This window comes from Eretmochelys imbricata, chromosome 20, assembly GCF_965152235.1.
Source record: "Eretmochelys imbricata isolate rEreImb1 chromosome 20, rEreImb1.hap1, whole genome shotgun sequence".
Lineage (NCBI taxonomy): Eukaryota > Metazoa > Chordata > Testudines > Cheloniidae > Eretmochelys > Eretmochelys imbricata.
In genome coordinates, this window is record NC_135591.1 from 5,541,213 (window position 1) to 5,557,120 (window position 15,908).

General features: G+C 63.8%; 1 protein-coding gene across 1 annotated transcript; it reads right to left on the minus strand.

The window, feature by feature from the left end:
- Positions 1 to 1,434: 1,434 nt before the first annotated feature.
- SOAT2 (sterol O-acyltransferase 2) lies at positions 1,435 to 14,309 on the minus strand. Its single transcript, XM_077838896.1, has 15 exons — positions 14,216 to 14,309; positions 13,226 to 13,284; positions 12,718 to 12,845; positions 11,689 to 11,742; positions 10,751 to 10,858; positions 9,801 to 10,083; positions 9,249 to 9,324; positions 8,897 to 8,978; positions 8,614 to 8,659; positions 3,996 to 4,125; positions 3,486 to 3,583; positions 2,962 to 3,060; positions 2,230 to 2,365; positions 1,827 to 1,972; positions 1,435 to 1,485 (listed from the first exon to the last, which is right to left on the minus strand). The coding sequence occupies exons 1-15, from the start codon at positions 14,307 to 14,309 to the stop codon at positions 1,435 to 1,437; spliced, it is 1,590 nt and encodes a 529-aa protein (XP_077695022.1).
- Between the last annotated feature and the right edge of the window lie 1,599 nt (positions 14,310 to 15,908).

Below are 15,908 nucleotides of genomic sequence, written 5' to 3' on the forward strand. Positions count from 1 at the left end.
TCAATATTAATACGACTGACACACACGTTCTCTCTCTCCCTATCCACCCCATTCATAAACAGCTTATCTTTGTTGACATGCAAAAGTTGTACCGTTTCAGCTATACCCATATAGTTAAAGCAGCACAGGCTCCCTCCCTGGTGTGGATGCAGTTATATTGGTATAAGAATGCCTATAATAATATCCAGCTTTTATAGAGCACTTTTCATCAGTAGTTCTTCAAGTGCTTTACAAAGGAGAGCCCTATCATTATCCCTGTTTTACAGATGGGGAAACTGAGGCACAGGAAGGCTAAGTGACTTGCTCAAGGTCACCCAGTGGTAGAGCTGGGAATCAGAACCCAGGTCTTCTGAGGCCTGCGTCAACCCTCAATCCACTCGGCCACACTGCAAGGGGAAGTAGCTATGCTGGTATAAAGCAATACCAATAAAGGAATCCACACTCCTACTGGACACCGTTCTCCTGGGACAATGTCCCTGGAGCAGCATGGCTGGGAGCTGCTGGGAGCAAAGCCTGGCCCTGTGAGTGAGCCGATGGCCGCAGGGTCCCCTTGATGCACTGCACAGGTACAGTAGCACTAAAACTGTACCCTGCTCAGTAGGAGGTGCCACCCCAGGCAGACAGGTCCCAACTGGCAGCCAGCTGGGGCTGGAGTTCATGGCAGCTTGCCCTGTTAGTGAAGCCAAAGGGCTGGGCTCTGTCCTTTCATGGTGCAGATGTGGTTTTGTGCTCACAAACCCCTTGATCTACCCCAAGTGCTGCGCTGCCCTGTCGATTAACCTGCTGGCCTAGAGGTTTGTGTCAATTGCTTGGGGGGTGGAGGAGTGTGAATGGAGGAACCGTGCCTGGTGTCAGGACTGGCACCCAGTGATTGAGACAATGCCAGAGTCTGGGTCTTATCCAGAGGTGGAGCAGTAACCTGTTGAACCAGGCACGTTTGTGTGTGTGTGCAGAATTCTAGTGTGGCCTTTTCCCCCATGGGAGTGGATGGAAAAGAGTCCAGCTGCCGGGCGTGAACCCAGGGCTGAGGCATGGGACGGCCCCTGCTGTTACTCTGGCCCGTCCACAGACTGCACAGGGCTGTCTCAGTACAAGAATGTCCAGTGTAGCTCGCTGGTGCATGGCTGGGTTGGCAGCTGCTCCTCACCCCACCCCAGGTCTCTCCAGAGAGCCAGGCCCACTGGCAATGCCCTCTTGCCCAAAGCCTCCCTGGGGAAGCGACAGAAGGCCCGGCCTCGCGGGGGAAACGTGATCCAGCCCGATCCACTTGGGACATGCTGAGCAAGAAAGGAGCCAAAGGGGTGGAGACGGGCACGTGCAGCTCCTCCATGCATCCTGGCAGCAGGAGCTCTCGGTAGCTGGGGTGTCCGGCAGGCCTGGGTGCAGCTGAGTGTCCTCCTGGTGCGATGGGGAAGACGGTATCCAAAGGGGCCCCTAGCTGCGGCAGGACCAGGAGCGTGGCGTCACCAGCCCCCAGAACGTATTCTGTTGAGAACCCCCCCGGAAATCCAGTTAGTGACAGAACTGGGCCCTCGCTGCCTTGGGGGGTAATGGACTTGGGGCCAGGCCAGAGGGAGGGGGACACTACCAACTGACTGAGCCAGAGGGAGAGGCCTGAGGCATGGGCACAGCCTAGCAGGGAGGGCCAACACCTCTCGCTGCTGGGCGAGAGCAACAGGCTGTGACCCAGGGGCCTAGAGGAGAAGGGGACCCTAGTACTCTAGGGAGATAAGTGACCCGCGATGAGGCCGGGGGTGTCTGGCACGGCAGCTGGGTGAGATCTGCCCCCTGTGACCGAGACCAGCCTCCGGGCCGGGTGCCCTCACCTGCTCGAGCGGGCAGTGGATCTGGGCATACCACTCCTGGCAGTACAAGCACACCTGGATGCCCTGGCCGATGAAGAGGCAGATCCACATGATGATGTTCCAGATCGGGCTCTTCCGCTTGTCGTTCAGCAGGAAGTTGAAGATCACTGAGGGGAGAGCCAAGGGGGAGGCCGGGCAGCGACTGCCCCATCCCACGCGCCTCCTGTCCCCACCCCACTGGGGTCCCCCCGTCTCTGCTGAGTGACCCCGTAGCCTTGTGAACTGGGCCGAGACCCACTCAATCCTCTCCCATCTATGCTCCATTGGCCACTACTGTGGGCTGGCGTGGGGCTGGCTAAGGCGCTCTCCATTTGCCCCCTTTTCGCCCTGGGGACCGAGAAGCCGGGCACTAGGCGGCGCTCACCTCCAATGATGGCAAAGAGGGTGAACATGACGGGGTAGAAGAAGCCAAAGCAGAGAGTGATGACGTATTCGTGGACGATGGCGGACATGATGAAGACTGACAGCATGGCTGCGACCCGGGACCTCCCTCTGAAGAGCTGGAAGGCAGGGAGAAGGCACTGAACCAAGGAGCCACAAGGAGCAAGGTCCCAGACCCCAGCTCCCCCCAGGCCGATGGCCCATCCCATTACTAACCCTCGCCCTGCCAGGAATGTGTCTAGTGCCACGCCACCCTTATGGTGAGACCCCACCTCCTTGTCCTTCCCCCAGCTCCACACCATCCTGGCATAGATCCTTTCCTCTGCATGAGACCACCCCGCAGCAGGGAGCTGGATCCAGAGGAGGGAGCCTCACTGTGTCCCCTTCCTGCATCTACCTCCCCAGCCCAGGACCATTTCTGGCTGCTCGCCTGGCACCCTGAGCTGGACGGAGAGCAGCGAGGATCCTTTCAGAGCCCAAAGCCCCCTTGCATCATCAGCAGTTCCCGTTTCATTGAGTCCAAGGGCATCATCCTCACTGCCTGGGCTGGCAAGCGCCCCCTCCATCAGGGCCGCTGGCCTGGGCCAGGGAGCCAGAGCTGGGATATGGTCATCTGCAGAGCCCCCTGACCGAACAAGGCTCCAAGCGCCACCCGCACCCCTGCCAGGTGCCGCAGTGACGGCCACAATGTCCAACCGGCACCAGGGCCACATACCCAGAACAGGTCCTGGTAGACATAGTAGTAAAGCCAGTCGTGAACCACCACGTTCCACGTCCGGTAGTAGGTGGCGAAGGACGTGGAGTTCCACCAGTCCTGGGCACGCATGCAGGGAGAGGGACGAGGGAGAGACGGGAGTGAGCCCGGGCCGAGGGTGCTGCAGCGCCCACCCGCGTGTGCACGCCCATCTGCAGCACCCGTGGTGCCCACGTGGCCCTGGAGCTTTGGTGTCCCCCAGCCCCTGCAGCTCCGCTGCTGGCAATCTTGTAGCTCTCAGACAGAGCGGCCACCCCTTCCCCACCCAGCTCCGTGGCACAGGGGAGCCCAGCTGGGCCTGGGCACTGCAAGCCAGCTCAGGAGCCCCCAACAGGGGGCAGGCAGAGGCCTGGCACAGGGCACCCTGGCTGAGAATTTCAGGGGTGTGGGGAGAAGAGACCCTCGAGCTTTCTATGGGTCCCACATCAGGGTGGGTGGCGGCAGGGCTGGCTCCAGAGGGCCCTCCCCTCCCTCCCCCAGCTCACCTTGTAGAAGGTCCGGTCCGCAAAGCGCAGCATCTCGGCGAAGGCATTGAGCCAGCAGTGCAGGAATGCGAAAAACGACAGGAGCAGCAGGAAGGTCCCTGCAGTGGCGAGAAGGGGCGTCTGGCCTGGGTTGGGCTAGACGGCTCCGTGCTGGGGCAGGCGCGCCTGGTCTCTGCCCCCCACCCCAATGCAGTCTGTCACCTCCGGGGCCTCCTCCCCCTCCATCACGCCCTGGGACCGCTTGCCCATTCCTGTCGCCACAGCCTCGCCAACCTCCACGCCCGCTGTTCCACAGCGGGATTGCCCCGACCCTTAGGGGGCACTGCCACCCAGGCCAGCTACCCTGGCCTGCTGGTTACTTACAGCAATTATCACACCCCCAGTCCCATATGACCCCTCCTCCCACAGTCCCCCCACGCACCCAGCCCCACATGGCCCCTCCCAGCTCTGCACAGCACCGCCCCCTCTCCCCAGCCCCACCCAAGGAGGGGAGTGGTGGGGGCCGTGTACCTGGAAGGGTGGCGTTGAAGACGGAGAGCACCAGCATCTTGATGCTGAAGGGCTGCTTGCTCATGTTGGTGAAGATGGGGATGCAGAGGCGCTCCAGGATGAAATAACTATAGAAGAGGCAGCCCAGGAACTGCCAGGGGGACCCAGTCAGGGATGCTGCTCCCCGGGCCCCTGGAACGAGCACGCCCTGCTGGGGTGCAGGGTTAGAGCTGGGGACACGCCCCGCTCCAGCTCCTCCCAGAAGCCTCCCGCAGGGAGACTGAAATGCTTGTCACTGGGCAGTGGAGTTGAGAGGCCTGGCGCCGTTCACACCTCCCTGAGCGATTGCCTCGGGCTCTCTGCAGACTCAGGCAGATGTCTCCGCCCCGCTCGCACTCAGGCGACGTTGGCTTTTTGCAACCACAAGGGCTAGAGGCTGTTTTTTTTTTTTTTTTCCCCAGGGTTCAATTTCAGTCTTTCGTTGGAAATTTGAATATCGACCATTTTCCGCCAAAACATTTCCGCTTTCCGGCATTTTTTGACACCCTCTCCCCCCCGCCCAAGTCAAAACTCTCAGCAGGAAGCAGACACTTCTGCCGGAAAAGGTTTTGTCAACCCCCGCCCAGCCCAATTTTCCAGCGAAAAACAAGTTTGCTGGGGAACGTCAATCATCCTCATTTTGCAGATGGGAAACTGAGGCACCGAGGGACTGAATGACCCGCCTGGGGTCAGAGGGGAGTGTGTCACAGGGCAGGAGGGGATTGAAACCACACAGCCATCCTTCCCCTCCACCAGCTGGCATTGCGCACGGCCCGCTCTGGAAGAGGGCTGAGCAATGGTTTCCCTTTCTTTAGATTCCTGCCTGGTGGGAAGGCCGTGTCTACTCTTAAAATTCAGTCACTCGCTACGGCGCTTCAGTGTAGCCACGTAGCTAATCTACTTCCCCAAGAGGCAGTAGCTAGGTGGACGGAAGAATTCTTCCAAGGGTTAGCCTGGCATAGCTGCGTCTTTCCAGGGTGTGGATTTGATCCCTGAGAGGTAGCAATGCTGATGCCAGCGTAGATCGGGGTGGCAAACTTTTGGGCCCGAGGGCAACATCTGGATGGGGAAATTGCATGCAGGGCTGGGGCAGGGGGTTGGGGTGCAGGAGGGAGTGCAGGGCGTGGGAGGGGGTCCGGTGTGCAAGAAGGGGCTCAGGGCAAGGGGTTGGGGCCGAGGAAGGGTGCGGGGTGTATGAGGGGGCTCAGGGAAGGGGGTTGGGGTGCAGGAGGGCATGCAGAGTGCAAGAGCAGGCTCAGGGCAGGAGTGCAGGGAGGGGTGCGGAGTGTGTGGGGAGGCTCAGGGCAGGCAGTTGGGGTACAGGAGGGGTGTGGGGTGCAGCAGGGGGCTCAGGGAAGGGGGTTGGGGTGCAGGAGGGGTGCGGCAGAGAGCTCAGGATAGGGGGTTGGGGTGCAAGAGGGGTGCGGGGTGCTGCAGGGGGTTGAGGTGCAGCAGGGGGCTCAGGGCAGGGGGTTGGGGTGCAGGAGGGGTGCGGGGTGCAGCAGGGGGCTCAGGGCAGGGGGTTGGGGTGCAGGGGGCTGCAGGGGGTTGAGGTGCGGCAGGGGGCTCAGGGCAGGGGGTTGGGGTGCAGGAGGGGTGCGGGGTGCAGCAGGGGGCTCAGGGCAGGGGGTTGGGGTGCAGGAGGGGTGCGGGGTGCAGCAGGGGGCTCAGGGCAGGGGGTTGGGGTGCAGGGGGCTGCAGGGGGCTGAGGTGTGGCAGGGGGCTCAGGGCAGGGGGTTGGGGTGCAGGAGGGGTGTGGGGTGCAGCAGGGGGCTCAGGGCAGGGGGTTGGGGTGCAGGGGGCTGCAGGGGGTTGAGGTGCGGCAGGGGGCTCAGGGCAGGGGGTTGGGGTGCAGGAGGGGTGTGGGGTGCAGCAGGGGGCTCAGGGCAGGGGGTTGGGGTGCAGGAGGGGTGCGGAGTGCTGCAGGGGGTTGAGGTGCGGCAGGGGGCTCAGGGCAGGGGATTGGGGTGCAGGAGGGGTGCGGGGTGCAGCAGGGGGCTCAGGGCAGGGGGTTGGGGTGCAGGAGGGGTGCGGGGTGCAGCAGGGGGCTCAGGGCAGGGGGTTGGGGTGCAGGGAGCTGCAGGGGGTTGAGGTGTGGCAGGGGGCTCAGGGCAGGGGGTTGGGGTGCAGGAGGGGTGTGGGGTGCAGCAGGGGGCTCAGGGCAGGGGGTTGGGGTGCAGGAGGGGTGCGGGGTGCAGCAGGGGGCTCAGGGCAGGGGATTGGGGTGCAGGAGGGGTGCGGAGTGCTGCAGGGGGTTGAGGTGCGGCAGGGGGCTCAGGGCAGGGGGTTGGGGTGCAGGAGGGGTGCGGGGTGCAGCAGGGGGCTCAGGGCAGGGGGTTGGGGTGCAGGGGGCTGCAGGGGGTTGAGGTGCGGCAGGGGGCTCAGGGCAGAGGGTTGGGGTGCAGGAGGGGCGTGGGGTGCAGCAGGGGGCTCAGGGCAGGGGGTTGGGGTGCAGGAGGGGTGCGGAGTGCTGCAGGGGGTTGAGGTGTGGCAGGGGGCTCAGGGCAGGGGATTGGGGTGCAGGAGGGGTGCAGGGTGCAGCAGGGGGCTCAGGGCAGGGGGTTGGGGTGCAGGAGGGGTGCGGGGTGCAGCAGGGAGCTCAGGGCAGGGGGTTGGGGTGCAGGGGGCTGCAGGGGGTTGAGGTGTGGCAGGGGGCTCAGGGCAGGGGGTTGGGGTGCAGGAGGGGTGTGGGGTGCAGCAGGGGGCTCAGGGCAGGGGGTTGGGGTGCAGTAGGGGTGCGGGGTGCAGCAGGGGGCTCAGGGCAGGGGGTTGGGGTGCAGGGGGCTGTAGGGGGTTGAGGTGCAGCAGGGGGCTCAGGGCAGGGAGTTGGGGTGCAGGAGGGGTGAGGCAGGGGGCTCAGGGCAGGGAGTTGGGGTGCAGGAGGGGTGAGGCAGGGGGCTCAGGGCAGGGGGTTGGGGTGCAGCAGGGGTGCGGGGTGCAGCAGGGGGCTCAGGGCAGGGGGTTGGGGTGCAGGGGGCTGCAGGGGGTTGAGGTGTGGCAGGGGGCTCAGGGCAGGGGGTTGGGGTGCAGGAGGGGTGTGGGGTGCAGCAGGGGGCTCAGGGCAGGGGGTTGGGGTGCAGGGGGCTGCAGGGGGTTGAGGTGCGGCAGGGGGCTCAGGGCAGGGGGCTGGGGTGCAGGAGGGGTGCAGGGTGCAGCAGGGGGCTCAGGGCAGGGGGTCGGGGTGCAGGGGGCTGCAGGGGGTTGAGGTGTGGCAGGGGGCTCAGGGCAGGGGGTTGGGGTGCAGGAGGGGTGTGGGGTGCAGCAGGGGGCTCAGAGCAGGGGGTTGGGGTGCAGGAGGGGTGTGGGGTGCAGCAGGGGGCTCAGGGCAGGGGGTTGGGGTGCAGGGGGCTGCAGGGGGTTGAGGTGCGGCAGGGGGCTCAGGGCAGGGGGTTGGGGTGTAGGAGGGGTGTGGGGTGCAGCAGGGGGCTCAGGGCAGGGGGTTGGGGTGCAGGAGGGGTGCGGGGTGCAGCAGGGGGCTCAGGGCAGGGGGTTGGGGTGCAGGAGGGGTGCGGGGTGCAGCAGGGGACTCAGGACAGGGAGTTGGGCTGCAGGAGGGGTGCGGGGTGCAGCAGGGGGCTCAGGGCAGGGGGTTGGGGTGCAGGAGGGGTGTGGGGTGCAGCAGGGGGCTCAGGGCAGGGGGTTGGGGTGCAGGAGGGGTGTGGAGTGCAGCAGGGGGCTCAGGGCAGGGGGTTGGGGTGCAGGAGGGGTGCGGGGTGCAGGAGGGGGCTCAGGGCAGGGGGTTGGGGTGCAGGAGGGGTGTGGGGTGCAGCAGGGGGCTCAGGGCAGGGGGTTGGGGTGCAGGAGGGGTGCGAGGTGCAGCAGGGGGCTCAGGGCAGGGGGTTGGGGTGCAGGGGACTGCAGGGGGTTGAGGTGCAGCAGGGGGCTCAGGACAGGGAGTTGGGATGCGGGGTGCAAGAGGGGTTCGGGCTCTGGCCTGGCGCCGCTTACCTGGAGCGGCTTCAAGGTGGGAGCGGCGCGCACCGGTGCCAGGGCCGGCTCCCTGCCTGCCTTGCCTGGCCCCGCGTGGCGCCACTCCTGGAAGCGGCTGGCACCACTTCCCTGCGGCCCCTGGGGGAGGTGGGGCGGGGGGCAGAGGGCTCTGCACGCTACCCTTGCCTGTGGGTACCTCCTCTGAAGCTCCCATTGGCCACGGTTCTCCGTTCCCGGCCAATGAGAGCTGCAGGGGGCGGTGCCTGGAGTCAAGGGCACCGCACAGAGCCCTCTGCCCGCCCCTCCCCGCCCCCCCAGACACACACCGGGGGCCAGCGGTTTCTGGGAGCGGCGCTAGGGGGTGGCAATCCCGCGGGCCAGATCCAAAGCCCTGAGGGGCCGGATCCGGCCCACGGGCCGTAGTTAGCCCACCCCAGCGTACACCATCCCTTACATGCTCAGGGTCTAACTGATCGATGGATCAGGGCTGGGAAGGCCCTTCGGGGGTTTTCAACTTTCTCTGCAGCATGGGGCACGGCTGGTCACCCCGTAAGGATATCTGGGAGAAACACAACGGCCTGGGTTAGCCAGGGGGTCAGACCGGAAGGTCAGGGCCCCTTCTGGCCTCGAACGCTAGGAAACGATTTCAGAGGAAAGCAGCCGTTCTCACCTTGGCGAAGTTCTGAGCGACGTATTTCCACCGGACGTAAGGGGTCCTGGGGGAAGGAAGTCGGTCAGTGGCTGGAGCTTCAGACTATGCCCCCCCATCCATCCCTCCCACTTGCTCACAGACCCAGCACACTCATGGGAAGCAGGTCAAGCCTGGGAGGAGTGGGGCTTCCCCCAGGTATGGATCCCTCTGTCCTCAGCACAGCCCCCCTCAGGAAGCTGGCAGAGGAGTGATGTCCCTGGTGCCCCTCCTCCCCCTCTGCCATGGCATGCAGCAGGCTCACCTGGGGTAGCTCTCTCTGTAGATCAGCGTGGGGCAGAACAGAAAATACAAGTACGTTGACAACGCAGGCAGCTTCACCTCCCCTGGAAGGAGAAAACCAAATGTGTGGCTAGGAAATGTCTGCAGGGAGCGCTGGGGGAGAGGCAGAGGGGCCCTGGCTGGCACCGGGCCCTGGCAAAGAGGGGCCCTGGCTGGCACTAGGTACTGGCAGAAAGGGGCCCTGGCTGGCACCAGGCCCTGGCAGAGAGGGGCCCTGGCTGGAACCAGGCCTTGGCTGGCACTGGGTACCGGCAGAGTGGGGCCTTGGCTGGCACTGGGTACCGGCAGAGAGGGGTCCTGCGATCAGTATTTACCGTCCAGCGGCTTGGCATGGATGATGCCGGGTACGGCCTCCCGCAGGAACGAATGGCTTTTCATCAGGAACCGGATCTGGAGAGGAGGGAACAGGGAACTTTGCTCATGCTCCTGAGCTGGCCGGTCCCCAGAGAGCCAGCCCCCCACCGCCAGCCAGAACTGCACCAGGGCTGGGGGTGTCCCTGGTTCCCTAGAAGACAGAGATGCATGGACACCGTACCGAGAATCTGGCTAGCTCCCCTCACAGCTCCAATCTTCCCCCTTCTACCTGCATCCCATGTGGACCCCATAGTGGAAGCTGGGCCCCCATCCAGAAAGATAGGACGACCCTAGCTTTGTGGGGCTATATGCTGAGCCAGATGCTCAGGGAGACTCCAGGAATTTGTCCAGAGAAACATCTGGTTGGAGACATCTACAGTGGGACAAGCAGGAGTTCGGGACAGCTGGACGGTGACTGCAGGACAGGACAACTGGTCCTGCTGAGCCATGGGGCCCTCCTGCCCTGCCTGTGCCTGGTTCTGCCCCTCTGTGCCCAGCCCCATGGCACTCACCTGCTCGAGGATGACGATGAACCTGTATGCGAGTGGGAGCTGGTGCTGGATCACCGTGTAGACGGGGTAGAAGCCAAGCATGGCAGCGTGGCAAGCCAGCAGCGCCCCCCAGAGGATGGCAGTGAAGGGGCGGGGGAAGCGCACGGTGTGGTAGGAGCCAGCCCACAGCTGCAGGGCTTTGTAGGGGACCAGCAGGGTGTAGAGGAACATGACCAGCCAGGTGGCCAGCACTGTGGGGAGATGCTCGAAGGCAAAGATGAAGAGCTCAAAGTCCAGGATTAAGCTGCAGGGAGAGAGGAGAGCGACGCAAGACTCAGAGCTGCACCATGGACCCTCCGTGCATCATGGGCCCGAGGGACACTCATGGCCCTACAGACCCTCAGGGCCCTATAGCATTCCACTAGGGGTGTTCATGGCCCTACGCACCCTCAGGGCCCTATGGCATTTCACTAGGGGTGTTCATGGCTCCATGAACCTTCACTAGGGATCTTCGTGCCCTAAAGCCCTCCTGTGAACCTTCACTGCCCTATGGCAAACACTGTGGACCTTCCCAACTCTTACGGACACCGGGGAAGGCTGCCCCAGGCTTCCTCCCAGTGCTCCCTTGGGAAGCCCTCAGGCTGCGTATTCTCACCATGCAGGGGATGGGCCCCAAATCATGTTCTCATGGTTAAACCCCCTTCCCACACACCCCGCCCTGCTGCTATCATCGCTGAATGGGCAGAGAGGAAGGGTCTCCCCAGGGTGGGGGGAGGGAGGGGCTGGAGAAAATGCCACTTTCTGCTCTTCAGTGCAAGCTGAGGTCTCTCAGGCTGGGATGTGGGGCCCTGGGGATCTATCACATCCCCAGGAACACTGTGCTCTGATTGGTCAGGGCAGGGATCCCCCTTGGCCACACCCCCAGGCACAAAAGGCCGTGATTGGTTGAGGCGGGGATCCTCCTGGCATACCTCCCTTGGTCAATGAAGTCCACCGCAACAGTGCTGACGATGAAGACGCAGAGCATGGCGATGAACATGTGGTAGATGGTTCGGAAGTGCTCAACCTCCATCAGCTCGCTGGAAAAGAGCCGGGCAGGGAGCTCATGCTACCCGCCCAGAACTAGGGGAAGGGCAGGGCCTGCCCCACCCTCCCTGTGTCCACAGCCTCTTCCTGGCTGGGGGCGGGAGACTCCTCCAACCTTCAATAACAAAGCTGCTGGCAGATCCTCATCCCCATTTTACAAGTGGGTAAACTGAGGCACAGAGCGGCAAAGAGACTCATCTGAGATTGTGGCACAGTCAGGACTCCTGATTCCCAGCCCCTCACCCCCCGCAACTCTAGCCACTAGACCCTGCTCCCCTTCCAGACTTGAGACTGGAACCCAGGAGTGCTGACTCCCAGCCCCACCACTATACCCAGTAGATCTCATTCCCCTCCCACAGCCGGGCAGAGAACCCAGGTGTCCTGACTAAATGACCCAACTTGTGGTTGCCCTGCAGCACCAGCACAAGGGGCCCCTCTAGGGGTGCATACAGCTCCCCCCTCCCCAGCTCTGTCTCCCCCACCTCCCATTCTGTAAGATTCGACAGCACAGGGGCCATTCCAGGGCATGTCGGGGAGGGGGGGCAGTTCTGGATGTGGGAGGGGCAATCCCTCACCCCAGCTACTCCTTGGTTGCCTCTAGGGTCGCTGAGCAGCCTTCAAGTCTCCCCGAGGCAGCCCCAGGATGAGCCCATCATGTCAGGTGCCCTGTGCTGGGCATTCAGGGCTCTGGATGGGGGTTTGGTCCATCCCAGCTGCCAGGTGCTGCTGCCTTGCCCCTGGCATCAGGCTGGCACACATGGGCATCTCGGTGCAGCTCCCTGCCCCTGTATGTGCAGGCCGTGCCAAGCCGGGCCATACTCACTCGAGCAGCGACTGCCGGTCGACGAACACCTTCCGCTTTTCCAGCAGGGAGCCTCTCCCCCTAAAGGATTCCAGGGGGGATTGGGGTTAGACCCGGGGGAGAAACCCCCACCCCCGAATCGGTACTGCTTTCCGCGTGCACCTTCCATCCCAGGGTAATGGCCACCCCTTTCTAATGAGCTGGTGCACGCTCACCGCTGCCGGCTACTGGGTGGAACCAGAAGAGCTCAGCTGTGTTTCACAGGCCCTACACTACTAATTGCTAACGAGGATTCTCCTGCAGCTCAAGCCGGAGAGGACTGGGCTTCTGCAGTAGCCAGGTTCATGTCCACTGGCACCAAGCAGCAACCACAGACCGGGGAAGGGGCTTTCACAGCCACGTTCCCACATCCACTGCACTTCTAGGGTAGAGAGCAGCCGGTCACCATCCCCACCCGCCGCAAGGTGGGTGGGCGGAAGGTGTCCCTCCGGGGGGATCAGCACGCGCGGGTCTCCAGTCTGATGCTTAGAGCGTCTGGTTAACAGGGCAGTAGATACTGGCGTTCCAGCTGCCATTGGGGCCCTGTGACACCGACATTGCCTGTACCCTAACGGGCTCATGGGCTAACTGGACAAGGAGCAGGAGGGGAAACTGAGGCACAGAGGGGGGCAGTGACTTGCTGACAGTCACGCAGCAGGAATGGGACTAAAACCCAGGTGTCCTGAGTCCCAGTCCAGCACCCTCACTACCGGCCCAGGCTGTGAGTGACTCTACTCAGCAGGGGGGCCTGGGTGGTGTCTGGGCAAGGGAGGGGGGCACCAGCTTTCAGCACCGCTGCCATGTCAGTGCCCCCAGCACCCCGTGTCACACCCCAGACACCCCCATCTGGGTTAGGTTGGAGAATCCCTGGTTGGCTGGCGGCCAGGAAGGGGATCCCCGAAGCAGGGGACTCCCCAGGGTGGTGCCGCATTGGGGCAGGGAGAGGAGTCCCGGAGCTGGGTGGGGGGAGTGGGGTGCTGGGTGGGTGGATCCCCTGCCCTCTGCTCTCACCTATCCTCTCTCTCCAGCCGGCCCTTCCTGGGGGGCTGCGGGTAGGACCGCGCAGCCTCCTTCACGGCCTTGTCCAGCAGGTCTCCGAGCTGCCCCTGCATGTGCTCCAGCAGCTCCGACTTCACCGCCTGCCCCAGGGGAACGAGGTGGTGACTGGCCTCCCCAGGGAGTATCCCAGCATGCACCTGGGAGGTGCTTCCCCCGTCCCCCCGATTTCTCACATCCTCATCCCAGCTGCCTCCCTCCAGTCCCCGCAGCTCTGCCAGCTGGTGCCAGGGCCTTGGGGGGACCTGCTCCTCCCAGTGCCCTGCTCCAGAGCCATCAGCGTCCTCCTCTAGCCCTGATTCCCCCCCACCCCTACCCCGCAGGAGACAAGCTGCCCGGGGGGAAGGGCTCTCCCACGGGACCTGCCCATTGCTCCTTCCCCGGCAACCATCCACCTAGCCCCCAATGCCCACCCCATCCCATCCCCCGGCCCGCCCCAGACCCAGGTGGAGCCCTGCCTTACCTCCATGTGTCTCCTCCATTGGATGAGGCTGGTGACACTGTCCTGTTGCTCGATGTTCCCTGGCGGGGGGGAGCCGGGGGCAGTGGGTCAGTCACGTGTCACCCGCTGGGTGGTGCCCCCTGGAGGGGAGGTGCTGTATAGCCCAGCTCCTGTCAGAGCCGGCGTGCATGGGGGGCCCCACGTGTCCACACCAGAGGGGTCGGTAGCTCTCTGTGGCCACGTGGCAGGGCCAGAAAGATCCCCATTTGCCTGGAGGTTTGGGGACCCCCACCCCATTTCCGCCACGGCTTGGTGCCATCTCGTACTGTGACAGAGGCAAATTGGAGTGGGATGGGATGGGCCCCTGGAAACCAGCCCACCGAGCCTGCATCGGGGGCAGCGCTGCAGGAGGGGTCGGCTGCCAGCCCGGCCTGCTGGCTCACAGGGACTGGTGGGGCATTGACATGCCAGCCCCAGTATGGGCTGGTGCCACCCCCTGAGCCTGGAGCTCCCAGGGCTGCAGCTGCTAGGTCTTAAAAGGATGATGGGACACACCTGAGCTGCCAGCCCCACCTGGCAAGCTCCCTGCCTGTCCACCCCAGCTAGGTAAGATACAGACCCCCCACCTCCCACCCCACCCCCACTACCTGGGCCTGGGCACACAGGTCTGAAATGCCACATGGTCACCACAATGTACCGGGCAACCCACATGGCTGTAACATGCCACACGCCACCACCAGGCACCCGCACACGGCTGTGACATGGCACACTCTGCTCTAGCCCCAGGCACCAGTGACATGCCCCAGGCTGCTCCAGCCCCGACACCTGCCTGCTCGGCAGTCACTGCTCTGGACCCAGGCACTGCCCCCCCCCCCCCCCCGCCCAGCTCTGATGCCCCTGGCAGGTCCCGTCTATACTTGGACGCCTGCCTGAAATACTGAAATACTGCGCCCCACCTCCCCTTCCTCCTCTTTCCTATCCCCCCGCCCCCGCTCTGCCCCTGCTCCTCACCATCCAGCCCCTGAGTCTCCTCCTCTTCCGCCTGCCTTCGCCCCTCTCTCGTCCTCTGCCTGGCTCTGCCAGGGGCCCTCTGAGCTTGCTCCATGTTGGCTCCGGAGGGAATGGGACCAGGTCAGAGCGGCTGCCCCAGAGCTACCATCCTCTTCCTCCCATGGGGCTGCCTCCCTCCCCGTGCTGGGCCCTGCCCGGTCAGCTGATTGGCAAGGGGGGTAAAGTCCTTGGAGAAGTTTTTCCACTCTGGGATCCAGGCTGGAAATGGGAGCCTTGGACCCTCCTTGCAGGGGTGATAAGATAAAGCCCTTATCAGGGCAGAGATAGCAGGGCCTGTGGCTCCAACCTCTGCCCCCAGCCAGGGTCACCCCCCCCACACACACACTTTAAAACTTTGCCTTTGGGCACAGAATCATCAGGTCCCACCCACATAGGATGGGCCTGGGCAGAGATGGAGCGGGCACCTAGACTGATGCCTTCGCTCTTCTACAGGCCGGTTTGGAGACAGGCGGGGCTGCGTCCCTGTCTCTTGCTGATTGTGGGTACCGCTGGCTCTCGGATATTCCCAGCATGCTTTGCACAGGGGGGTTGCCGCATCCTCTCCTGGGGCAACCCATGTGTGTGGGTCATAGGGAGGGAAGGAACAGCTAGAAAGAGCGGGCTGGGTCCCAGGCTGGGCTCCCGGTTAGCCCGTCCCCTGCTGATCTCTGTTCCCCCTGTGATCTCACTGGGGCACGGCGCTCATCTCTGCTCCCTGCCCTACGCCGTGACTGAACAGGTGCTACGCTCTGCCCCAGAGCTAGCTGCAGCTCAGTCAGGGAAGGGAAAGGGATCAGCACTAGGTGTAAGGGAGCTCCCAGGAGGGGAGAGGGTGTCACGGCTGCTTACACCAGCGAGTCATTTGGCCCGCAGCCTGCCAACATTCCAGAGTGAGGATTCAAACGTCTTCTTGCTGGGCACTGCTGCTTACGGACCACCTCCCTTCCCCTGCCCTCTGCCCCCACCCCCGGGGGGGACCCCTTGCTGTGCCTCTCCCCCCCAGACTCCCCTGTCTCTGCTCCGCACGGGGGGCCCCTCTTTGTTCTCCTCATGCCCCAGAAGAACCCACCCCCCTCCATGAAGGAGCATCTCTGCCTCTCAGGCCCCCAGAGGCTCCTCTGCCCCCAATTTGCCCCACTCTGCAGTGGCGGGGGGTGGGGGCAAACGGACCCATTGGCTGGATAAGGCAGCATCCTGCTGGAATTCAGCCCGTCTGGCTGCCTTGGACTTCCCAGCAGGGCTAAGGCGAGGGGAACTTTGAGCCAACCGGCCGGCTCTTATTGGCAATTGATGAGGGGTTGCCGAGATGACACCTCTGCAGGGCTGAGCTCTCAGGTCCTCCAGCCACAGGGCCAGGGCTGGCTTGGAAGAGGCTACGTGTTACGGTCCCGCCCGCACTTACAGAAATCTTTGAACCCAATCTAGTGCTGATGCCAGATCCCTAGTGAGCAGCCCCCTAGACAGAGGCCTCCAGCCAACTCTGGGGCAGGGCCAGACCTGGAAACTGCCCCCCGCCCCACCAACACACACACACCTGCCCCTGGAGGGATCCCCCAAGGTGGGACAGAGGCATCAGGGCCCTCACTCTCCTCTACAGGCCTACAGTCCTCAGCTGGACTCTATTTCCCCATGAGGCACTGCCTCCTCTCACCAA